The 26,096-nt window shown below is 38.5% G+C and overlaps 1 protein-coding gene across 1 annotated transcript in view; it reads right to left on the bottom strand.

The window, feature by feature from the left end:
- Positions 1–1,944: 1,944 nt before the first annotated feature.
- Positions 1,945–26,096, bottom strand: part of MEP1B (meprin A subunit beta) — a gene marked incomplete at both ends in the record, with an annotated part of 29,930 nt that continues 5,778 nt past the window's right edge. The window contains 11 exons of the mRNA XM_081263033.1: positions 1,945–1,962; positions 4,846–5,050; positions 6,030–6,156; positions 7,294–7,473; positions 9,119–9,559; positions 12,440–12,655; positions 14,132–14,284; positions 15,334–15,552; positions 17,171–17,349; positions 18,048–18,165; positions 25,250–25,328. Coding sequence (XP_081119159.1) covers positions 1,945–1,962; positions 4,846–5,050; positions 6,030–6,156; positions 7,294–7,473; positions 9,119–9,559; positions 12,440–12,655; positions 14,132–14,284; positions 15,334–15,552; positions 17,171–17,349; positions 18,048–18,165; positions 25,250–25,328 — 1,935 coding nt within the window. The remainder of the gene's footprint in view (positions 1,963–4,845; positions 5,051–6,029; positions 6,157–7,293; positions 7,474–9,118; positions 9,560–12,439; positions 12,656–14,131; positions 14,285–15,333; positions 15,553–17,170; positions 17,350–18,047; positions 18,166–25,249; positions 25,329–26,096) is intronic.

Raw genomic sequence — 26,096 nt, 5'->3', positions numbered from 1 at the left:
AATCCGCCTGCCCCAGCCTCCCAAGCTGATGATCCCTTATTATCCACTAGGCATGCACAACCACTCCTGGCTGTGTTAATTTTTTTTTAATTAATTAATTAATTTGTTCTGATTTGTTACACATGACAACAGAATGCATTTCAGTTCATAGTACACAAATGGAGCACAATTTTTCATTTCTCTGGTTGTACACAAAGTAGAGTCACACCATCCATGTCTTCATACATGTACCTAGGGTAATGATGTCCATCTCATTCCACCATCTTTCCTACCCCAATACCCCCTCCCTTCTTCTCCCTCCTGTTTGCCCTAGCCAAAGTTTGTCCTAATGTTTTGATACTGTAAAATGAAATATATCAGTAATTGTAAGAGCTTCATAACTCCATGAACCAATATTTTCTAAATGATCGATCTAGAATACTAAAAAATGATGCAAAATTGAAAACTCACTGAAAAGTGCAAGATAAGCCAGTAGATTTTACTGGGTGGCATACAAAAGTATATCCATTTGACCATAGATTACAACTGCAACTAACTTTTGAGAAATTATCATTTTTAAGAAATTACAATTTCTAAACCGGGCACAGTGGCACATACCTGTAATCCCAGTGGCTTGGGAGGTTGAGATAGGAAGATTGAGAGTTCAGAGCCAGCCTCAGCAATTTAGGCACTAAGCAACTCAGTGAGATCCTGTCTCTAAATAAAATACAAAATAGGGCTGGGGATGTGGCTCAGTGGTGGAGTGCCCCTGAGTTCAGTTCCCAGTACAAAAAAAAAAAAAAAAATACCATTGTCAGCTATCAACAAACTATTAAAAACAATATCTGTTTTTACCTGAAATGCTATCCAGATATACTTTCTTTTTCCAACTACTTATCTTTGCAAAGTTAGACTTCCTCCTATCCTTCAACCAAGGTAATACATCACAACAGATTAGGTACAGAGCATATGAGAAATCAGTTAAACTAGACATTAGATATTTGCAAATAAAGAATGTAAACCAACACTCATATTTTTGCTAAACTGTCTTTTATTTTTTTAAATATTTATTTAGTTGTAATGGACATGATATTTTTTATTATTTATTTCTGTGTGGTGCTAGGGAACAAACCCAGCCCCTCACAAGTGCGAGGCAAGCGCTCTACCACTGAGCTAGAATCCCAGCCCTAAACTTTCTTTTATTTTGTCAAATATAGTCATTGTTCAGGAAAAAAAAAATATTTTAACATGTAATGGGCTTATTCTTTTTAATGACTAATAAATATATGGTTTTAGATTTTCCCACTTTGAATTTTTAGTAAGGCAAATACTGGTCAATGGAAAGCTTGCAAGCAAAAGGTCTTTGGGGTCCTCAGTGAAAATGGTCCTTTCACCCAAAACTTTGAGAACTGCCGCATGAAGAATTGAAAGTTTCTTGTTTACTATACTGGTCTGTTCAAACAGGTGCTCAGCCAAGTGCAGGTACCCAAAGGATTATGTAAAAAAACAAGAAATTAGCCAGTTTTGGAGACAGGCATATATATCAGGGGACAAGACAGCATTGAAACTGCTGAGATTCCATATGGAGGATCATTCTCTGGAAATTCCTGCCGGTTTCTGGAGAATCCTTTCTGAGACCACTGCACTCCACCCCCAGATAGAAGGGTCAGTAACTTGAAAGCTGTCTCTAATTGTTGCTTTTCCTTTTATTGATAATATTATACTTTCAGAGGAGTCAGAATGGCTTCCTATGAGAGACAGACAGAGAGAGAGAGAGAGAGAGAGAGAGAGAGACTGACTTTGCCAATTCAACTTTTACCTAAATAATGATTTGGAGTACACTCAGCTATTTGCAGAGAAGAACCATTTTTAGAAGGATATAAAGGTTATAATATCTCTTAGGTGAAACCCATGATGAAGAATCCTTTTTAATTTCATCTGCTGGCTGTATTGTTGAGTTGATCTTCAAAAAGCCTGGTGTTGCTAAAAGGGGAAAAAAAGAATGGATGACTTAATTTCTAAATTTAAAATCTGTCAGTTAAATGAATCACAATGAAATGGTCTGATTTTTAAATGAAGTCCCCATCAGCAGTCTCCTGGCATCCCTCCCAGCTAAGCAAGCAGCTCCCACTTGAGTCTCCGGGAAGATGCCCGCCTCTCTGGCTCTCATTATTCAGATGCTAAGACATTAGGGTAAGTGCACAAGTGGCCTCAGAAGGGTCATTGTGATTCAACCTAGTTAAACAGTTTATAGTTCTGGAGACTCCATCACCAGTGAATGAACTGGAGAAATGGGGAGAGTAAGGGAAATGCAACTTGGTTCCTTGTCCTTGGGAATGTGTTTAAACGATCCAGAGATGAAGCAGTTGTGTTATAATGTTATGGTGGTTGGATGTGTGTGTTTCCGGTCACTATACCTACCATGTCCCTGATGCCCTGATAGTTTCACCCCTCTTACTGACTTAGCCTCCTTTTTTCTCTCTTTTTTCTGTGTTAAATCATTTTTTCTTTAATTCCTTCCAATTTTTACTAGCTAAGTCAGAGCCCTTATAACTCTACACTTGCCACTATCTAGGGGAATACTTTGCAGTCTTATCTACCTAACCAATGGGTCCTCCTGTCTAGCCCCTCTTCTACCTCCTCTACACAGCCTGACTCACCCCTACTGGTCCAGGGGACCGGCCTACAGGCATAGCTTCGGTCAGCCTGGCCTACCGGTCCTGCTTGGCTGACCTGTCCCTTTCATTTCAGGTCATTAAAAAAAATCTGGAAATAGCTGTTGGAAATAAAACAACCTGAATACATTTTAAGTACTTTTCTAATAAGTTTATGAAGTAACTGATCTATTGCTCTATGTTTAGCTTTAAACATCTTCCTGACACTGAAGAAGTAAGACCATAGCAAATGAGAATAAAATTATTTGCTTTCTGTTCAACATCTTCATCCACCTTTGAACTGACTTTGCAAAATAAAAATTAGCATCTTTTTTTTTCTTTCTTTCTTTCTTTTTCTTTTTTTTTTTTTTTTAGTTGTAGATGGACACAATATCTTTATTTATTTATGTTTATGTGGTGCTGAGGATCAAACCCAGTGTCTCACTTGTGCAAGGCAGATGCTCTACCTCTGAGCTACAGCCCCAGCCCCAGCCCCAGCCCCCCAAATTAGCATCTTGACACAGGGTTTTTCACTTAAAAAAAAATCCTAAACTTAAAATATAGCATGTTGTACAATAACTTTTTTTTTTTTTTTTTTTTTTTGGTACCGGGGATGGAACCCAGGGGCACTTAACCACTGAGTCATATCCCCAACCCTTTTTTATATTTTATTTTGAGACAGGGTCTCGATAAATTGCTTAGGGCCTCACTAGGTTGTTGAGGCTGGGTTTGAACTGGTAATCCTCCTGCCTCAGCCTCCTGAGCTGCTAGGACTACAGGCGTGCACCACTGTACTGTACCTGTCCGAATAATTGGTTTTTCTTAAGAAAACATACACTTTGCTAATTACAGTATTTTTATTTTCAGGGAGATTCTAATAGGAAGTGTTTTTCTTCATTTGTTTCACTACAATTTTCAGAGACTCTAATTTGAATGCAATCGAATTGAAAGAATTTTAAAACTTCCCTCTTAGGTAATGTTCAGATTTGATGCTGTTTTCTCCAAGCTCTTCTGTAAGAATAAGCAAGTGCCTGTGGCTATCAGTCGCTCTACTGCCGGGGTATCTACTGGGTGCTAGAGCACATTGCTCTGGCCTGCCCCTTCCAAACAAAAGTTTTCCTGCAAAAATTGCCCTCCCCCCAAGGCTGCTGTCTTGCTCAATTTCATGTCCCCACCTTGGAGGCAGCCCCAGTGCAATGGCTGCTGTGGTGAAGTACGAAGTCCTGGCCCCTTCCCTCAAGTCAGGCCTGGGCTAAGAAGCCCTCCCGGCTCCAGAGCTCCCTGTAGCCTGGGTCAAAGCCCAACCATGCCTACATCATACCCCGTGCTTACCCCTGTTGTGCCAGCTGCCTTCACATCATCACACCTGTTTCCCAGGAGTGTTCCCAATAAATCCCCTGCACCCAACCATCCATCTCAGGTTCTGCTGCCCAAAGGATGCTCCTGAGACAATAATTTTGAGAACCTGTTGCCAATTTTAGAGCTTTCCTGGGGAAAAATGTCAAACCCTCTGCTTGAAGATCTTGTCTTCATGATTACTTATAGAGCATTAGCTAGAATCGTCTCATTGGAAAAGCTTCCCCAAACACAGCTGCACCCTTCCTGTAGGCCTCAATTTATCCCCCACTACAAGACCTTTGGAATCAAAACACTTATAAGCCTTGTTTCTCCTCTTCCAGAAAGGTGGAAATATGCAGGAGAAATCAGCGTGTCTTTCAGAGGGTCACAGACCCCCCACACCCTAGGAAAATAAATGCATAACCATACTTAATTTTGAGCATAATGAACTATCCCAAGAAGAAGGGCCATGATATCAGAAGCTGTTGATTTATATTGAAAGTAATCAGAATTTAGAGTCTCAAATCCATTGTTCTCAGTATAGGAAACCAAAAGAAGGTTTTAAAAAAAAAGTACATAAAAAATGCCCTAATTCTCAGCCGGACGCAGTGGCACAGGCTTATAATCCTAGTGGCTTGGGAGGCTGAGGCTCGAGAATCTCAAGTTCAAAGCCAGCCTCAGCAAAAGCAAGGCGCTAAGCAACTCAGTGAGACCCTGTCTCTAAATAAAATACAAAATAGGGACTGAGGATGTGGCTCAGTGGTGGGGTGCCCCTGAGTTCAATCCCTGGTACCCTCTCCTCCAAAAAAAGTCCTAATTCTCCATATGATTTCATCCATAGATTTTGAATAACTCAATAGCCAACTCAACTTACATTTTCCAGAGTGATATTCGTAATATTTGAATTTGGCCTTTGGCGATATCTCCTCCGGGTACAGTAAACACTGATGAGGGTGACTATCAGCATCAGGACAAACACAGCAGCGGTGGAAGAAACAGCAATGACAATGGTGTCACGGGTTGAACCTCTCTTCTCACACCTTTCTCCCATGTACCACCAGTCTTCCCCAGAAGGACACCTATACATGGTGAAGTGACTTGGAGTTATGCATTGATATTTGACTGTGGAAATCCTCCCCATAAAATCTGTTGATCACCTTTAGTCCTATTCGATCACCAATAAGTCACTGACATATGAACTACTTCGCCCACTCTGGACTTAGACTGGCACCAGGAGACCAGACAGGAACAATGAAAAGGAAAAATGGGAGTTCATAACCCACTTGAATCAAACTGTGAAATATGATATATTAAGAACTATGTAATGTTTTGAACGACCAACAATAAAAAAAATAAAAAAATAATAAGAATAAAAAGTGAGAAAAGTTGTAAAAAAAAAATGGAGTCATTCCTAATTCAATAGAAAAACAGCAGCTGAGATGTAGCAAAGGGAGGGAGCACAACCAATAAAGAAAGTTTGGCTCTCCAACTTCTAGTTTTACACCTTGGTCAAGGTCTTCTCAGAACTTTAGTATCCTCATCTAGAAAATGGGGATAAACATACTTAAAAGGACCAGACTGGCAAAAGGAGTTGACAAGCGAGGACTTAACAAGTAACTTGTAAAGAGTCCTTTTCTTTTTCTTTCTTTTTTTTTTTAAGGCAACTTGAATGTAATGTGTCATATTTTTTTCATTTTAAAAGATTTTTAAATTTTTTCCCCATGATACTGGAGATGGAACCCACAGCCTTGAGCATGCTAAGCATTCATTCTTTTTTAAAAAAACATTTTTCTTGATTATTTTTAGTTATATATATTGATAGGATTCACTTTGACATAATCATAAAAGCATGGAATATAATCTGTTGGGGTTTTTTTTTTCATTAAAAGTTTTATTGTCCTTATAGGTATCTGAAGTCCCAAATGGAATGCGAAAACACTGAATATTCTGTGAGTGGTTTTGAGAGGAGAATTGACAAATTTAATTCATATGAACTATCAGCATTTAATCCTACGTTCTAACAATAAGAACAGGGCCCTCTCCCAAGTGCCCCCTTACCAGCACTCGGCCTTGCCATTCTGGACAGAGCACATGCCACCATTTTCACATATGACTACTGAGCAGAGGTCATTGGGATCAGAGGTTGGGTTACTCTGATCCGGTGTTTGAGCGAGGTCAGATCGGTCTAAGAGGGGCAACAGGAGAGAGAAACGGTGATCAGCATGTGCCTGAGTAATCCTTTGGCCCTTAAGTCTCAAAATAGATGTTCAGGCTTCAGCCTTGTGAGGAATTTAGATAATTTGATGTGTGGTCCAGCAACATTCAGAGGCTGTGAAATAAGGAATCAACAGAGGCAGGGCTCTCGGAGCTGAGCTCTGAGGGACTCAAACCCTTGTCACCAACCCACTAAAGACAGGTGAGAAAACCGAAGCTCAGAAATGGAAAGTGGTTAAGGACCTTGCCCGAGGTCAGGGTCTCCTGCTTGGTAGAGTAAGAGGCAGAGACTTCAAGCAAAGTACGGTGCCCTGGTAGCCTGTGCCATGTTCTTTACACTGTAATTTGTTCTCTCACTGTAATGTGACTTCTTTTTCTCTGTACCCTAAAATGTCTTCTCTTTACTAGTGTTTTTTTCTCAATAGTTTTTTCCAAAAAATATCATCTAGATTTATTCTAGTGAAGACTGTGGTTTGAATTTCATGGGTTCTAGTTGTACCACCTCTCGGTTGCAATGCGGTCTGATTTACTGAGACACAAGTGAATCTTTAAGAGTAGATGAGTTAAAATCATACTACATCAAACATGGAAACCACCTGCATTGCTGGAAAATGTATTTATTGATTGCCATGGATAAAAAATTTAACAGACAATTAACTAACATGATTACTGCCAGGATATAGGTGTGTACATATGTTTTCATGTATGCGTGTGCATGTGTGTATCAGATAATAGCTTGGTTTGTTTACAGATGAATTTCATGTGCTTGTCTATTTTATTTTATAAATTATAGAGTATAATCCTAGGGAATATTATCTGTATCCTAACTTATTTCTAAAGAAATCATCCAGTCTAAAGCTTTCTACTATTGTACCATGGGATAGTAATTAAATTCTATACCCTAGAACTTTTGTTGTTTCAAATTTAATACTTTTCATGTTGTTAATGATTCGTATCCCCCCCCCAAAAAAAAAACCTCATTTGTACCCATTTCCTCCTACATCCTATAATATGCCTAAAAATGAAACCAGAAGAACATCAGAAATAGCCCATGGCCATAACACACACACAAAAATTAACTTAAATAAAACTACTTTTACTGGCATACCATTCGTGGTCAGTAGGATATAAGCATCATTTCCTTTTATGAACTCTCTGCTGTGCAGCCTGCTGTGGCTTATGAAGACACTGCTCCCATAGCCTTTGTTCATCATATACTCAGTTCCATTAGGGTAAACAGTCTGTGTTCCCACTTTAGAAGGCCTGTCCCAAAAATACTTTGTATCATCTGAAAAAGCAATTTATATGAATGGATTGTATTTAGCATCAGCATGGCTTTGGGTGGTAGGAAAGAACAGGCAATGTGAAACACAAATCAGGATGGGCCCCAAATAATCCAATGATGCTGTTGACCTGTGATGTATTCTCTGGCAAGCCACTGGAGCCTATTCATTTATACTGTCCTAAAGGAAATAAGATTGTCTGGCAGGAAGGGCCCTGCTTAGAGTGGAGAGGACCCAAAGTCCCCTAGGTGAGGATGACACACCTTTGCTTACTAACTGGTACAGAAACCCTTCTGACACTTAGAACCATGCCCCAGTGGCCTTCTGAGTTACAGATCATCCTTTTGAATTGAGTTAAAGCAATAGGTTGCTGAGAGAGTTTTAAATATTAGCGCAGAATAAATTATCTCATTAATCAAATTATTCACCTAAAAGAGCAAAGTCCTTCCAACATACAAGACAGCAAGAAGCACTGCTCCTGGGAAAAGGTGAGGATCCAGCAAAAGTGAGCCATTTCTTTTTTTAGGGGGGTGGAGGGTACTGGGGATTGAACTCAGGGCCACTGGATCACTGAGCCACATCCCTAGCCCTATTAGTATTTTATTAAGAGACAGGGTCTCACTGAGTTGCTTAGCGCCTTGCTTTTGCTGAGGATGGTTTTGAACTGGCAATCCTCCTGCTTCAGTCTCCCAGCCACGAAGATTACAGGTGTGTGCCACCCACGCCTGGCAAAACTGAGCCATTTTCAATGTCATTCAGGGAGAAAAATTTAAGGAAGAGTGAAAAAAAATTCTAAACGTTTATAAAATTCAAAATTTGGCAATAATCGTTAGCTTGCCATAAGTCTATTTTTCCCTTTGTCAGGTTTCCAGAAACAAAAGAGTATTACAATTAGAAGAGTGATCATGGCCTTCTGGGCCCTGTTTCCTTTTGAGACTGGAAAAAATGAAGAATGATGTCACTGTTAGCAAATCCTCCAGAACTCTTCCATAAGAGATTACAATCCATACCCTTCCTACCAATACTCCAGTACAACCTCCCCCCCCCCGCCCTATCCCCAAGATCTTCCTCCTGATCAAAACCACCCAAATTCCAAGAGCTGAATTGTTTTTGACAAACCCCGTGGCATGATCAAGGCATTATGGGTTAGAGAAACTCAACATCTGAGAATTCTGCGTACCAGGATGTTCCAATAGCCTTCCGTACTTGATCTGTATTTATCCTCATAACAATTTATGGGAGAATTACTGCTCTACTTTCACAGCTGAGGACACTGAGACTCCAAAACATTATTTGCTCACAGTCACATAACTAATGCAAAGCAAACCTTGGATTTGAACCCAGGCACATCATACTAAAAACAACATTGCTTGAACAACATGGAAGTCAAGGATGGCCATCAATTCCCAGGGACCCAGCTAATAGCTTCCCTGTTTGTCAAAGTCCTTGCTGATATTCTTAGTAGTCTCCTGCTTCAGAGACTCTGTCCTCAATTAGTAAAGACTTGCCTGTAAGCATCCCCTATTCTTAAGATTTGGAGCTCAAATTCCAAAAGTAACCAATTGTGCAATCCAATTTGTCATTCCCAAATCATCTGTCTCTCCTGGAGCAATAATTGTGTATTAGTAATAAATAAAATGAGCCACGAACCAAGAAGAAATGGGTCTGTAGTTACGCTCAGCTGGTTGGACATACGCCGTCGAATGTCAGAATTTTGATCCAAGAGTGTCATCGTGATTTGTTGCCAAGGACATGGCCACTTTAAATAATCATCATTGCCTCCAGAGACCAAGTGGAGATATATCTGTGCATCTGTCGAAGGTTTTAGACTGAATTGAATTTGAAAAGCATAACCTTTAGGAGAATAAAATGGAGGGCTTAATAGAATTCCATTTTCTTTTTCAATGGTCTCTTCGAAATTCCTTATGTGCCACACATGTTCAGGGCACTGTGTTTCCGAAAGATTGATGTCATCAATAGACAGACCACCTGATGATGCACCAGAGCCCCTGAGTCCTTCAAACACCACTCTAAATTTGTTGACCATTTTCAGTGGTATGTAGTAAAGTTTCCAGATCCCAATGGGAATTTCTGCAAAAAAAAAAAAGCCATTATTTCAAAGAAGACAAAGGACTATGCATCACAGGCAAATAAACAGTAGAGCTCTAATCTTCCTAGATCATCCAAGAGGTATTGCTTCCTACAGATCAGAAGTATGAGCTCACTTTTCCAGCCCAGGATTTCAAGGTATTTCTGTGGAAGTCATACTGTTCTCTAGAATATCTGAATGCATATATAGTTGTTTCTCAGAGAGGTCACCCTTTGCCAGAGGTAGGTAAGCAAGCAGTAGTGTGTGACTCATGAGTTCTCCAAGCCCAACTTATGAATTACCTGCCATTCTCTGGTAGCTAACAGTCAAGCAAGCTCTATACTCAACACCTGTGCCCATGACTTTGTGATACTCAGCCAATGCTGCCTTTAATATTTTTATAGTTTGATTGGTATACCTTCTTTACATGCACAATCATCTTTTCAGCAGTATTTAAAACAGAGATCTACCAAACTCTGGAAGTCCACATCCTACTAGGTACTCCTCAGATCACTTACTAGTGACTTAAATTTGAATTCATACATGTATTGAAAATATTTTTCTGATATTTGGTATATCAGTTCTTGTCTCCCTGTCTGCAATTCCTTCTCAACTCTCATCTTGTACCCCTAGCTAGTTTCTTAAGATCCCTTTGTGTTTGCTTATCAGTGAGTCACTCACGGTTGCTAAGGAGAAGGAGTTCCCTTCAAACCTGGAATTGCATATATATATTAGTATGTAGATTCATATACATATATATAATATATTTGTATTGCATATATGAGACTTCTATACATGGTTTTCATATCTATAATTATATATTGTATTTAATTTCATACATGATGTGTGTGCATACTGTGTACATATTCTTAGTGAGATTAAGAACCACACTGCTCATAGGTGTTCACAAAGAAAAATAGCCTCTGTATTTCAGATTGTTTCTATTGTTAAGCAGAGGGGAGGAAATGGCATAACACAGCATCATGTGGGTCTATTTCATAATAGGTTTTGCTCAGTTCATCAAACCAAGAGGTCAACCTGCAGAGCACACAGTCATCTGTTTGCCAGTCCACGTTCTGCCCTTCCCTTGCCTTCCCCAGGGAACCATCCTGGCCATCTGCTTTAACAGGTGGTCAACTCAGGGCTGGGTTGAAGGATGAGCACCCGCCTCTGTACTCAGGAAGTTGCATTTAGTCCAAGTCATAACACTCAGCATCCTTTGGTGGAATTTATTTTTTAAGCTGGAAATTAGAGGAGTCCCTTTTCTAGTCAAATGGCACATTGGGTATGAGGTAATATAGGAAACTAAACAGCCCAAGTCCCAGTGTATGAACAAGGCCATTCTGAGATCAAACACAAGGTCCCCAGCAATGTTCAGGGACAGGTCCAGGGGCCCCTGAGGCCAGCTCCTCCCTCATCCATTCTATAGTTCAGTTACAATGAGCTGGCAACCTTTCCCATTGTGCTTAAGCTAGTTCTCATTGCACGATTATTACTTGCCAAGGACTGAACTGCACAATTCCAGAGACCAAGTTATATTTCTTTTTTCTTTTTCCTTTTAATTTTCTTTAATTCTAATTTATTATATATGACAGAGGAATGCATTACAATTCATACTACACATATAGAACACAATTTTTTGTATCTCTGGTTGTATAAAAAGTAAATTCACACCATTTGTGTCTTCATACATGTATTTTGGATAATGATGTCCATCTCATTCCATCATCATTTCTAACCCCATGCCCCCTCCTTTCCCCTCCAACCCCTTTGCCCTATCTAGAGTTCATCTAATTCTCTCTTGTTCCCCTTCCCTACCCCACTATGACTCAGCCTCCTTATATCAGAGAAAACATTCATCATTTGGTTTTTTGGGATTAGCTAACTTCACTTAGCATTATATTCTCAAACTCCATCCATTTACCTGCAAATGCCATGATTTTATTCTCTTTTATTGCTGAGTAATATTCCATTGTATATATATACCACAGGTGGGTTTTTTTTTTTTTAGTTTTAGGTAGACACAATATCTTTATTTTACATTTATGTGGTGGTGAGGATGGAACCCAGTGCCCGGTGCATGCTAGACAAGCACTCAACCACTGGAGCCACAATCCCAGCCCATATACCATAGTTTTTTTTTTTTTTTTTATCCATTCATCTACTGAAGGGCATCTAGGTTGGTTCCACCATTTAGCTATTGTGAATTGTGCTGCTATAAACATTGATGTGGCCAAGTTTTATTTCTTGAGTGTCACACAGTACAGCAAAAGCACAGTGGCATATCTCTGTAATCCTAGCAACTCAGGATGCTGAATCAGGAGGATCATAGGTTCAAAATCAGCCTCAGCAACTTAGCAAGACCTAAGCAACTTAATGAGAGCCTGCCTTCAAGTAAAATATAAAAAAGTGCTAGGGATGTGGCTCAGTGGTTAAGCACCCGTGGATTCAATCCACAGTATCAAAATTGTTTTTTTTTTCAAGAGAGAGAGAGAGAGAATTTTAATATTTATTTTTTAGTTTTTCAGCAGACACAACATCTTTGTTTGTATGTGGTGCTGAGGATCGAACCTAGGCTACACGCATGCCAGGCGAGCGCGCTACCGCTTGAGCCACATCCCCAGCCCTCAAAATTGTTTTTAAAAATAAAAAATAAAACACAGCAAAGGAGCCTCCCTTTGGCTTCCTTAAGAAACAAAGATCAAGTTGTATTCAAAAAGTAGTGAGTCAGAGAAATTAAGTGCTCCTGGGTTCAATCCCTGGTACCAAAAAATTTTAAAAAAAAAGATTAAGTAGTGAGTCAGTAACCTCTGCTCTATTAAGTTGCTGCATTAAATAAACAAAGAACTCTGAACCCCCAAAATAAAAATATTAATATTTACCTTTTATTTGTTTCACAAGGATCCAATGACCACTTACATCATCTGCAGCATAATTCCTGACGTATATGTTCAGGTGGTCATTTATACTTCCACTGTTATACAAATAAAATTCCAAGCATTGAAATTCTCTTTTAGGGTACAGCATCCTAGTTTCCATCACTGCTGTGTGCCCCTCACTTACAGAGCTACTGTTAAAATGCATGAAGAAACCAGAACCTGGTATGAGGACAAAAGAATTGAGAAAAAAAACAGATGCTGGCTAGAGGAATGTGTGTTTGTTAATAGTGATGTTAGTTAGGTTAGGCCCAATTAGTACCAGGAGGTAAATCCCCAGGGAGAAACTTTAGGAGCCTAAGCTATATCTCTAGTACTCAGAACGCTAACTGACTGACATAACAGAACACAACCCCAATCTATTACTTATAAAATATTAATTACAATAGTAGCAGTTTGCTTGTGGGCACTGATCTTCACTTATCTTCATTTGCTATGAGCTGTAAAGATAAAGCAAGCTTATGTATAAAACACTAATTTAAAAAAAAATCCAATATAAGCCTTCAGGTCATGCCTAAGAAGCAGGATCAAAAGACAGATATTCTGCAAGGAGCATCTTTCAAACATTCCCATCCCTGGCCAAGCTATAAGTGGGAGTAGTTACCATCAGTAAGACAGCATGGAGAGTTGTTCCCCCCTCTGGGAATGTGCAAAAGGGGAATAGAAATTCAGCCCAATGTAGAAGCTTGATTCCTCAGAAAACTTGGAATGGAACCACCATTTGACCCAGTTACCCCACTCCTTGGCATATACCCCAAGGACTTAAAATCAGCCTACTACAGTGATGCAGCCACATCAATGTTTACAGCAGCTCAATTCACAATAGCTAAGCTATGGAACCAACCTATGTGACCTTCAACAGAAGAATGGATAAAGAAAATGTGGTATATATACACAATGGACTATTACTCAGCCTTAAAGAGGAATGAAATTATGACATTTGCTGGTAAACAGATGGAACTGGAAACGATCATGCTAAATGAAATAAGCCAATCCCAAACAAACAAAAGCCAAATGTTTTCTCTGATTAGTGGATGTTGAGTCACAATAGGTGGGAGGGGGGAGAAGGAAAGGTTCACTGGCTTGTATGGGGGGAGGGGGGAATGAGGGGAAGTGTAGAGGGATGGGAATGGGAAAGACAGTAGAATGAATCAGACATAACTTTCCTATGTTCATATATGAATACATGACCATCATGTGCAACCACAAAAATGGGAAGTTATACTCCATGTATGTATGATCTGTCAAAATACATTCTACTGTGATGTATAACTAAAAAGAACAAATAAAAAAAATTAAAAAGTAGGGCTTGAAATCCAGGTAGGTAGAAAGCCACAGTATCTGTGTGTCCCCAGGCTAACTCAAGGTGCAGCTGTAAGTGCTTTAGGAGAAGTGAGCCTACTGTGTGGGCAGGAGAGAGAGGCAGCCCAGAAACTAGAAAGAAAAATGTTCTCAGAGCGTAAAAGCAAAGATATCACCCATGTCCTTATAATGCACAAAGCTCATTCCTTTGTAGCAACCAAATGGATTATCATTAATAATTCTGACAGAAATGAAAGATAAAATCCCAGGGTTTCATAGTAAAAGGAAAAGGGGGGGCACTGAACATAATATCTAGAAGTCCCTCAGTCCTGTTACCTTTACACTTTCCCATGTTGGAATAATCAGTCTTTGGACCCCCAGAAACATTTGAAACTCGCTTCCAGTCAGTCTTATCTTCTGAACTTTGTATCATTCCACATATGTTTTCCAGTTCAAAATTGCATGAGTCCATAAAACTCAAGGAAGAGGCTGCAAACAAAAAATTATTAACAAAGCATCATAATCCAAGTAATAAAAAAAACTGAGCTTATCACAGAAGTCTGAGGAAGGTTTAGAAGGTCATCATTAAGGGGAACACCTATCTGATCTGAGCTAGAGACCCCTCCTTTGTGGATCAGCATACATAGGATGCACTGTCTTTTTTTTTTTTTTTTAAGATTTCTTTTTAAGGGGCTGGGGTTGTGGCTCAGTAGGAGAGCACTTGCCTCACATGTGTGAGGCACTGGGTTCAATCCTCAGAACCACATAAAAAATAAAGAAAGAAAATAAAGGTACTGTGTCCATTTACAACTAAAAAAAAATTTAAAACGATTTCTTTTTAAGATGGACACAATATTTATTTATTTATTTTATTTACTTTTCTGTGGTGTTGAGGATCGAACCCAGTGCTTCACGCACGTGAGGCAAGTGATCTACTGCCAAGCTATAACCCCAGCCCTGTATTGCCTTTTATTTTCTTCTAATTATCTATTTGTAGAAACTGAGTCTACACTCCCCTTGTTATTCAAGTCATTAAGCCACACAACCCAGATTATTTTATCCTGTTTATATTACAAATGTGTACCCCATTTTAGCTGAAAAGAGGTTTGAATATCAAATTGGGTCCATGTCTGAATTAGGAACAGCTTCAAAACCCTGCCTGAGGTGTATTCCTAAAAGGACTCAAGCTGTTTTTAAGAACTCAAAGGCAGAGCTGGGGTTGTGGCTCAGTGGTAGAGTGCTTGCCTAGCACAGGCAAGGCCCTGAGTTTGATCCTCAGCACCACATAAAAATAAATAAGCAAAATAAAGGTATTGTGTCCAATTACAAATTAAAAATTAAAAAAAAAAAAGAACTCAAAGACAGAACTTGAGAGAAGAAAAATGTTACAACTGAGTGGGAAACTGGGATCTGGGTGCTACTTTGTTTTTCTGAAAGTCAAACATATATATTCTCAGAAACCCCCAATGGCACAGACCATCATTTTCTTCCACACAGCAGAGGGAAATACAACACATTTCAAAGAACTTGTCACATACAGCAGTTATACAGTCGATTCAACTTTTGGAGATCATAGTCACTGAAATCCATGCGTTGGCCAATCAGATCCTCAAAGCCTGCCATCTTTGTTATAATTGTAGGGTCTTGTCCACTTTTGAATGCAATTTTACTGTAGTGCATTACAGAAAAGTAATCGTAGGGAACATTCAGGAAATCTGATTCTTTGTCATTATGAATATTAAAATTGTGCTCTCGACCTAAGTGGTACATAAAAAAATCTTTGATTACTTGATGTTCATAAAACCAATGTATCTTCTCTACACACTGTTCACTTACAGAAGGAGAATAAAATATAGCAAACTTTTATGCAAAGGATCTATTGTACCTTGAGTGTTTAACATCTTCCTATCTTAGAATATAATATTCACACTTGGAATTGTGATTCCAGCAATCACACTAAATATATCTAAGATTCCATGTCCCAAGTTGGAATATGCGGGCCTGATCCAAGGGTCTAAAAAGTGGTAACGAAACAGTCAGGATTATGGGCCAGCCAGGGCAGAAGTTTAAGTTTCATCTCCACAGCAAATGGAGATAAAATTAAGAGGACTTTGGGAAGGGTGGTTTAAATGGGACCTGGGAATAATATAGACAAGAATCATTAGAAAAAGGATTGACATGGTCAGAGACGTTTTCCAGGATTGCTGGAATATTTGTAGATACGTATAAATCATGGTGACAACAGTTAATAATAATTTATTTTATATTTCTAAATTGCTAAGTGTAGTTTTAAAATGTCTTATAAAAACACCAAGTGAGATGATAGACATGCTAATTAGTCTGTTTTAATCATTCCTCATTGAGTACATATATCAAAATGACATTTTGTAGCTCATAGGTGTATTCAGTTACAATTTATCAATTAAAAATATTCATTTGGGGGGTGCTGGGGAGTGATATTTGTCAAGTTATATTATCATATTGCACACATGTATGAATATGTTATCAACATATCCCATCATTATGTACAACTCTAATGCACCAATAAAAAAATAAGGAAAGGAAAAAAATATTCATTTTTGGCCAGACACAGTGGCAGATGCTTGTAATACCAGCTATTCAGGAGGCTGAGGCAGGAGGATCACTAATTCAAGACCAGCCTAGGCAACTTAGGGAGACTCTATCTCAAAAATAAAAAAATAAAATAAAAATGGCTGAGGCTGTAGTACAGTGGTACAGCCTGCTGGATTCAACCCCTAGTACTGAAAGTAAATATTTTTTTTAACTAAAATGAATATATTTAAAGAAGATACCACGCAACTCAGCATCGCAGTTAAGGGCAATTGATCAGAACTTGAAATCAGGTGATTTTGTGGATATAATGAGGTGTGCCTGAGATTTCCAAAGATATATAGATGTCTTATCAAATATGGGCAGAAGTTCCTATCCAAAATAAAACTGTGAGAATACTAAAGAGTGAGGTCATAGATTAAAACACTTCGTTTGCTCTAGAAATCTCTTAGTTTGCAGCCAGGCAATCAGATAACTAACTGCACATTTAATTTCTTTTCACCTGAACTAGTTCGAATTCAGACTCCTTCCCATTGGACACATGTAAGAATTTGTGGGACTGTATCCCATAGAACATGTCTTGAGAAACACTAGTTTCTGTTATATACAGCTCTAAATCACAGTTCTGTGATTCCTGTATGGTAGCACCCAACGACTTTTAAGGTACTTCAGATTACACTGAGTTAGAGGATAAATCAAGTAAGGCAGCAAGATGTCAGTTTTTCAATTATTAACCATTGGCATTAACATTTTTAGTCTAAAAATGTAAAGAGAGAGAGAGAGAGAGAGAGAGAAGAAATGTACCTGGTTTAATTCTGTTCCACATTATCTGGATATAGTCATCCCGGTCAGAACGAGACTGCTCATGCCAGAATCCCAGCGAGTGTAAGAGCTCATGCTGCACGGTTCCTATCCTGTCACAATTGTTCCCAATGGAAAGTTGCTGCTTCCCCTCATGCCTGTTTCCTATCGAGGACCAGCAGCTTAGGAGAGTTTACAGGAGAGGGGGAAATGTTACAGAGATGCACACTGAGGTCTCCAGAGGAATGCCCACCCTCTGGCCCTTCCCTAGATTGAGACACTGTGCATTTCTCTCACAATCCTGGTGAGGCATGAAAAACCTTGCAGGCCAGAGATCTTTAGAGAACTTGCCCTAATGCTACATATTAATATAGGAGCAAGTGATTCCCCAGGCAGCTTGGTCCTGATATTCCTGGAAGTTTCAGTCTATGAGATCATCCTAGGTATGCCTGTGCCCATTTACAAGGGCTTTCCCAGGCACAGCAACCACTCAGAATGCTGAGCTCCAAGCAAAGATGCTCCCATGTTCTTAGGTAAGAATAATTTTTAGGTTAAAATTAAGTTAAATACACACGGGCACACAAAAGTGTTTTTATTTAAGAGGGAATAAAGATTACATTTCAATTACAAATGGGTGGAAATCCACAAGGTTGTGGAATAGATGACATTCAGTCACATTCATTTTAACATTGAAAGTCTGGTTGAATGTGTGAAAACATTATTTTTATGCCAGGGAAACTAGACCTAGCTGTCTTGCTCTGCAACCAACAGCAAAAGAAGCCATGGCCCTACCCTAATGGTCAGGGCCTTGGGCAGTTACTGTGAGGCGATTCCCTAGGTACAACAGTCTCTTCAGAACCCCTAGTAACCCTCCACTTACCCAGTGCCCTTGAAAAATGCTATATAGTTATCTTCCCCAGACCAAGGCTTGAAGTCAAGGCAAGTTTTCAGGCGATAGCGATCAAATGCCTGGAGGATAACTGCTTTAGCATTCACACCTGAAGGAAAACCAAGGGAGAGGAGTAGAAGAAAGGGACCAGGGTATGAGAGGAAGGGGGAGGAGGAGTGCTGGGGAGTGGGGCCAAATTAGATTATTAAATCGTGTGCATGTACAAAGATGTAACAACAGATCCTATCACTAGGTACAACTCTAATGCACCCATAAAAAATGTAGAAAGAAAAAAAATAAACAAGTAAAAAGAAAAATACACATATTAAAATAATCGCCTTTGAACAATTCACCATGGAAATAGGCTATGTACTCTACTGACTATCATGAGGTAGTTCCTTCAAGAATTTCCAACATTTTGTTTTTATAAAATTTAGTATACAGTACCAATTAAGTACTCTATTCAAGTATTTGATTATTCTTCAGAATCCTTACTTTGCCTTATATTTTTCTGGAGTCCATTAGCAGTGCATTACTAAACAATAGGAAGGGTGTTTCTTTATCTCGGAGGATATACAACATAGATCAAAATTAACAGTCAACCAGCTGTCCCTCTCCTCAGTCTATACTCAAAGGACTTAAAAACAGCATACTACAGGGACACAGCAACATCCATGTTTACAGCAGCACAATTCACAATAGCTAAACTGTGGAACCAACCTAGATGCCCTTCAGTAGATGAATGGATAAAGAAACTGTGGTATATATACATAGTAGAATATTACTCAGCAGTAAAAGAGAATAAAATCATGGCATTTGCAGGTAAATGGATGGAGTTAGAGAAGATAATGCTAAGTGAAGTTAGCCAATCCCCAAACACCAAATGCCAGATGTTTTCTTTGATATAAGGAAGCTGATTCATAGTGGAATAGGGAGAGGGAGCCTGGGAGAAATAGACGAACTCTAGATAGGGCAGAGGGGTTGGAGGGGAAGGGAGGGGGCATGGAGTAATTAATAATGGTGGAATGTGATGATCATTACTATCCAAAGTACATGTATGAAGACACAAATCAGTGTGAATATACTTTATATACAACCAGAGATATGAAAAATGGTACTCTATATGTGTAATATGAATTGTAATGCGTTCTGCTGTCATATATAACAAAGTAGAATAAAAAATAAATTTGGGGCTGGGGATGTAGCTCAAGCGGTAACACACTCGCCTGGCATGCACGGAGCGCTGGGTTGATCCTCAGCACCACATAAAAATAAAATAAAGATGTTGTGTCCACCGAAAACTAAAAATAAATATTAAAAAATTCTCTCTCTCTCTCTCTCTCTCTCTCTCTCTCTCTCTCTCTCTCTCTCTCTCTCAAAAAAAAAAAAAAAAAAAAGCAACAGTCAAGTCAGGCGCTGTGGCGCATGCTTGTAATCCCAGCTGCTCGAAAGGCTGAGGCAGGAGGATTTTGAGTTCAAAGCCAGCCTCAGCAAAAGCAAGGCGGTAAGCAACTCAGCAAGACCCTGACTGTAAATAAAATATAAAATAGGTCTGAGGATGTGGCTCAGTGACCAAGTGCCCCTGAATTCAATCCCCACTACCCGCCTCCTCCACAAAAAAATGAACAGTCAATGTTACTTGCTTTATCTAAGGAACTACCATTTATATTTAAAGGCCCCAGCAGAATTCTTAATCCAAGGACCTTGAGAAGGGAAGATCCATAAAATAGCAATGCAAAGTAAATGTATCTTTTCCTCTATCTATACCTGCAAACTATATTCTCTAAAGAGAGCTTTCGAGAGGTTTGCAACCAAGTCCATGACCAAAATGGAGTTAAGAACTATTAGGAGATAAAAATGGTGCTCATGGGTTAGAGAGATATGAAGCTCAAAGAAGGCAGACACATTAAAGCAACAAAATATAGAGGGAAAAAAAAACTTTGAGGGTGACCTGAAAGGAGGGTCTGACACGAATGGAGTCAGGCACTGCTTAAGCGAAGAATGGTGGCCTGCCTGGAAGGAGTAGTGGAGAATAGGAAATGCTAGGACCCCAGGGCCAGACATAACAAGTTCTCATGCGTCTTCACCTAACTTCTGACCTGTAACCTTTGCTAATTTAATTACTCTTAAGAGCTTTGCTGTTATCATCAGTTTAGTGAAGAAATAAAATCAACTTTGCCATGTTACTGTGAGCATAAGAAGAGATAGAAAGATGAAGTTCCAAATAAAGGAAGTTCCTTCCTACATAATTTTTGTATACCCTGTCAAGGAGGATGACCTGCAACACCTCTGTCTAAGCTGAATTAAATACAAGTATATGATTGTCATTGGTAAGGCCTCAAAATCCATAAATCATAACAGGCCCTCAGAGTTGAACCATTTACAATACCACATAAGTAATGCACGTTTACTGTGAAAACATTGGAAAAGGCATTAAAAAAAGAAAGAAGGGAATTTAAAATCCTATCACTGAGAAATAATCACCCTTACCATACTTTTTGCTTATGGTACATACAGAGCACACATGTATTTTTATAAAAAAATGAAAATTACAGTCTATATAATATTATATGAACTATTGTTTACTAAATAATATACCACTAAATCTTTATCATTATCTTAATGACTGCATTAATAGCTACAAAAGGTATAGTAATTTCTTGTCAAATGTTTAAATCATTTCAAAATATTCTGTACTATAGCTGGGTAGGGTGACATACTCCTGTAATCCCAGCTGCTCAGGAGGCTGAGGCAGGAGGATCAAGAGTTCAAAGCTATATTCTCTAAGGAGAGCAATTTAGTGAAGTCCTAAGCAACTCAGCAAGACCCTGTCTCTAAATAATACACACACACACACACACACACACACACACACACATATATATATATATATATATATATATATATATATAGAGAGAGAGAGAGAGAGAGAGAGAGAGAGAGAGAGAGAAAGGGCTGGGGATATGTCTCAGTAGTTAAGCACCCCTGGGTTCAATTCCTGGTACCAAAAACTAACTAACTAACTAACCAAATAAATAAATAAATAAAATGTTCTGAACTAAAAATATCACATTTGTATCACTATTTCAAATCAAACTTTTTCTTAAAATAAGCCTTGATTAAACCAACCACAACATCACCATTTTAGTATAGAAAGTAAGCAGGACTTGCTAATCTAAGCCTTTCATCAAAATTGATGAGAATTTACACCCATGTTGGACTGTTTTGAAAATGCAATATGTGAGTACACATGAGTGTAGTATTAGCAGGAAAGACCTCTACCACGATAAGATGTTCATTTGCCATATGCCTGTCCTACCACAAGCCTTTATTGATTGCATCATGGATGTAGAAAAGCTCCACCAGGATCATGTCATAAAAGTCCCTTGGCTCCCAAAAAAGGAGGGAAAGGAAAAATACTGGGAAATGAGGTTGGCTAAATATGAATGTATGAATATGGCATAATGTATCACACTATTATATTTAATCATAATGTACCAATTTAAAACAACAATAACCACCTTGGCTCCCAAGGAAAAGGGTAAGTCCCTGAAAATCCTAGGATTTCAGCCAGCAATTATGTAGGGTTATCATTCCCTCTTTGGTCTCTTCAGGTTCAGACCCCCTTCCACTTCATTTTCACACCCACTTAATTCACATCTAGCCTCCACTCCATAAGATTTTTCCCAAACACTGAGCACTCAGGCAAGGAATTGTAACTTACTCACTAGAAGCTAGAAATGGATGCTCCAAGTGTTACCCCTTTCAGAGGGGCCACACCTACCAGCCAGACCACAGCTGAAGTTTCATCTACAGCCCTCTTAGGTAGGCCTACGAGAGCCTGAGAAAGAGGACTTTCCAGAAGTCATTTCCGGAATACCTTTCACAGTGTTCATTTTTGCTTCATGTGAGAGTGGCCTTTCTCAGTAATTTCCTTAGTCTGAGTTACTTGGAAATGTTTCACATTTCTGAAATGTGAGGAAACACTTTTCTTATTCTGAATGCAGAAAATAAATTTGATTCTACCATATTACATGGAGATAAAGTACTTTCTAAATAAGAATCAAAATCACATAATTGAAAATAAAAATTGACCTACAAAAATTTGAAGTTTCATTCTGTTAAAAAGATTATGTAACATGAAAAAAATGTAATAATACAAAATGAAAAAAGCAGAACAAAAACCTTAAAACATCATGATTAGAACTATGTAAAATGTGCACATTTTGGATCTAGGCTGAATTTTCAACCTATTACCTATTATATTATTCAGATAATATATTTGTTTATTTATTTAAAATATTTAACTGCCTATAATATGCCCTCAGATTCATAAGATGAAAAATAGCTCCTACCTGCAAGACATTTTTCATATTGTTTATAATGTTACTTAAAAATAGATATTTAGGCATGATTGGAATACATGCAAAAATAGACTAAGTGATATAATCAGATTAAAGTGCACGTGTCTTTCATTAATTTGAATATATTAGGAAAATATTTTTAAAGATATATATGAAAATTAAATATAAAAGTTCTTCAAATTTTTTTTAAAAAAATCCTTTAAGTGTTTCAGATTTTCCCCAACTCCAAAAGTCAACGCACATCTTTCTTTCCTCATATTCCATGAGTTCTGAGAGCTTCTAACACTGTTAATTATTCCTGCCTTGGCTTTCTCTAGCCCACTGCATTTTTTATACACATTTAAGGCCAGTCCTCCTTTCTCAATAACTTTGATCAGATCTTGCTCCTGTATCAATTCCAAAGTTGTTCTCCCAGGTTGAGTTCCATCTTTGGCTCTCCTTTCACTCAACACAATCTTTCTGGATCGATCAGTATAATCCAGTTATCTGTGAAGTGTCAGTTATTGACAAGGCACTGTGAGAGACACTCATTCACACCCATGGCTTCAACTATCTCTTACATCCTAATGATTCCCAAATATTTCTGTATCTTTAATGATCAGACCACCCATCAACACTTTATTTGATATCACTACCACAAGTTAGAGATACAATTTAAATTCTGTATGCCGACAAATAACTTCCAGAAAACTAACCTACCCTCTTTAAGATATATTCTCTAGTCTTGGAATGAAGGGAAGGGATGGGGAATGGGAGTGGGAAAGGCAGTAGAATGAATTGGATGTGACTTTCCTATGTTCGTCTATGAATACATGACCAGTGTAACCCCACATCATGTACAGCCACAAGAATGGGATTCTAATTAGAATCAGTTATACTCCCTGTATGGATAATATGTCAAAATATACTCTACTGTCATGTTTATCTAAAAAGAATAAGTAAATAGATATTTTTTAAAGAATTTTTTAAAAGATATATTCCCCATTCTTATTAAAGGCACTACCCAGTTGACTAAGATCCAATCTTTACTAACCATCTTCTTGACTCTCATAGTCAATCACCAAGCTGACAGTGGCCTCCTAAGTCTCTTCTAGATTTATCCACTCTTTTCTATCTCCTGGAGACAGTCTTGATTCAGAATCTCTTCATTTCTTTCCTGAATTTCTTTGATAGTCTTCTAAATGATCTCCTACTGTCTTTTTGCCCCACTAATAACATCTTTATACTATAACCAGAGTAATTATTATAAAATGAAATGATGACTCTCTTACCTTCACAATAAAATTTTTTTTTTTGCTCTACCTTACCATCAATATACACACCAAGGTGTCTTATACCAAGATTCAAGTTCTTCCTAATCTGTGCCACAACTATTTGCTGTCATTAGTTTTACAATCCCAATTTGAATTCCAAGTAGGAGTTTTCTCCCATCTCCATCAATTTCTTCCAGAATTTTTGGAATTAATACAGAAGAAAGATCTACTCCCTTTGCACATACTGGGCCACCTGCCTAAAGTACCCTTCTCTTGCTATCAGAAGCCCTACTAGCCCAGTTGGGGTCAATTGGAAAGGGACTCCTCATCTGGACAGATGCGGTGCTGCAAGTGCTGGATGGCCAGGTGGGTGAACAACCTGTTCATTCAAAGAAACAAATGTCTCCTGGTGAACAGAACACAAACCTGGCACCATCCCACCTCTCCCTCTTCCAAGCACAAATGTATGGGGTACAATCTGCAGGACCTTCACCACAGTCCTGCTACATACTGTCATCTTCTCCTGAATGCATATGCCTTTGTGTCTAGGTTGAGTGAAATTTCCTCCAATGTGCCCTCAGAGCTCTTTGAACATATCACTAACCATAATGCTTTTTCTATTTTAATTAAATTTTGATTTATCTGAATCTCAACTGAAATGCGTAACCTTTAAGGAAACATCATTTTTTCCCCCCAACGTTTTCTCAAAGAGCAATATCTAAACTGATCCTGGTCAATAACATCACAGTCACCAGTCCACAGGCAAAATGAGGACAATGTGTGGGGTTTTTTTTATCACAACTGGATACAAAAAGCTGCCCGTAGCTGGTCATAGGGTGTGCACACCTGTAATCCCAGCAGCTCAGGAAGATGAGGCAAGAGTATCGCAAGTTCAAAGCCGGCCTCAGCAACTTGGTGAGGCCCTAAGCAACTTAGGAAGACCTTGTCTCTAAATAAAATATAAAAAGGGTTGGAGATGTGGCTCAGTGGTTAAGCAGCCCTGGATTGTTCCATCCCAGGTACCCTAAATAAATAAATACATAACAGCTGTCCTTAGTTTTGCATTAGGTTTTTCTGACTTTTTAGTGACCTAACACTGAACTAATAATGTTATTTGTTTTATGGAAACACAATGATAAAAGATAGTGTGTTCTTGTTAATCCCTGTCTTGGCAAAATAAAATGTTGGTAAAACAATGTCATCATTAAAGTTTTAGTTGGTTGGTTATTTATGCTTTTTACTCATACTTAAAACTTGAACATATGAGAAACTAATGCCTTAAAATACAAAGTATGTTCCTAAATTTTATACCCCTAGTATCCAATAACATTTAAGCTCTGCATAAATGTTGGTTGAATTGATCCCAATATTAATCAAAACACATCAAATTTCAGGCTGAATCACTTAGGGTTTTTTCAGTGTTCATTTACTTCCTTTTTAAAGTAAATGTACACAGCTCACAGACAAACAAAGACACAAAACCTTGAATGCCACACGAGCCTACCCTTATATATGTTGTCATCGTGTTCTGTGAGGAACATGGATTAGCTATGGACACTCTGAGGTGCATACTAACCCAAGCTATCCTCTAGAACATATGGAACGACGTGAGGCCATCTGTATGTATCTCCAATAATAGAATTTCTGTCTTGTGCCTGTCAGAAATAGATGTGAAAGGGTTAGTTAAATGAATTAGGGGGAAAATGTTCAATAGTTAATCTAGAAATAAATGAAGTTTAAAGCTCTCCCAGCTAGCCCAAAAAAATTGTGTATGGACTCCTACTTTTATCATAAAATAATGAACTTTGTAGGAAAAAGTGACTAATTCCTATCATTTTGTTCATAAAGTTGACAGAGAAATATCACTGCCCAGCATGGTGGTGCATGCCTGTAATCACAGCAACTGGGGAGGCTGAGGTAGAAGGATCATAAGTTTGAGGCCAGCCTTAGCAACTTAGTGAGACACTAACACAAAATCAATCAATCAATCAATAAAAAGGGCTAGGGATGTAGGTCAGTGGTAAAGTGCTCCTGGATTAAATCCCCAGGTCCCAGTGAAAGAAAGAAGGAAGGAAGGAAGGAAGGAAGGAAGGAGGGAGGGAGGGAGGGAGGGAGGAGAAAAGAAAGTTTTAAAAAAGAAATATATAAGAATGAAGTGAGAACAAAATCTCAAAAACCTGAATTTCACAACATCAGAAAAAGTCACATGTGAGCTGAGCCAGTCTTCAAAATTTTGTAATGATTTTAAATTTTATAATAGAAAACAAAAATATTTTCTTCATGTATCCATCCAGCCAATACATCAAATATTATTCTAGAGAAAAGGAATCCCTTTGTAAGAAGTACACCAAGGTCTCCAACTTCATGGAGCTTATACCCAGAGGGGAAGACAGTATTCGAGAGCTGAGCAGGTGACACAGATG

The sequence above is a fragment of the Spermophilus citellus genome (genome assembly GCF_964194105.1).
Source record: "Spermophilus citellus genome assembly, chromosome: 12".
Classification (NCBI taxonomy): Eukaryota; Metazoa; Chordata; class Mammalia; order Rodentia; family Sciuridae; genus Spermophilus; species Spermophilus citellus.
This window is presented reverse-complemented; position numbering and strand designations above follow the sequence as displayed.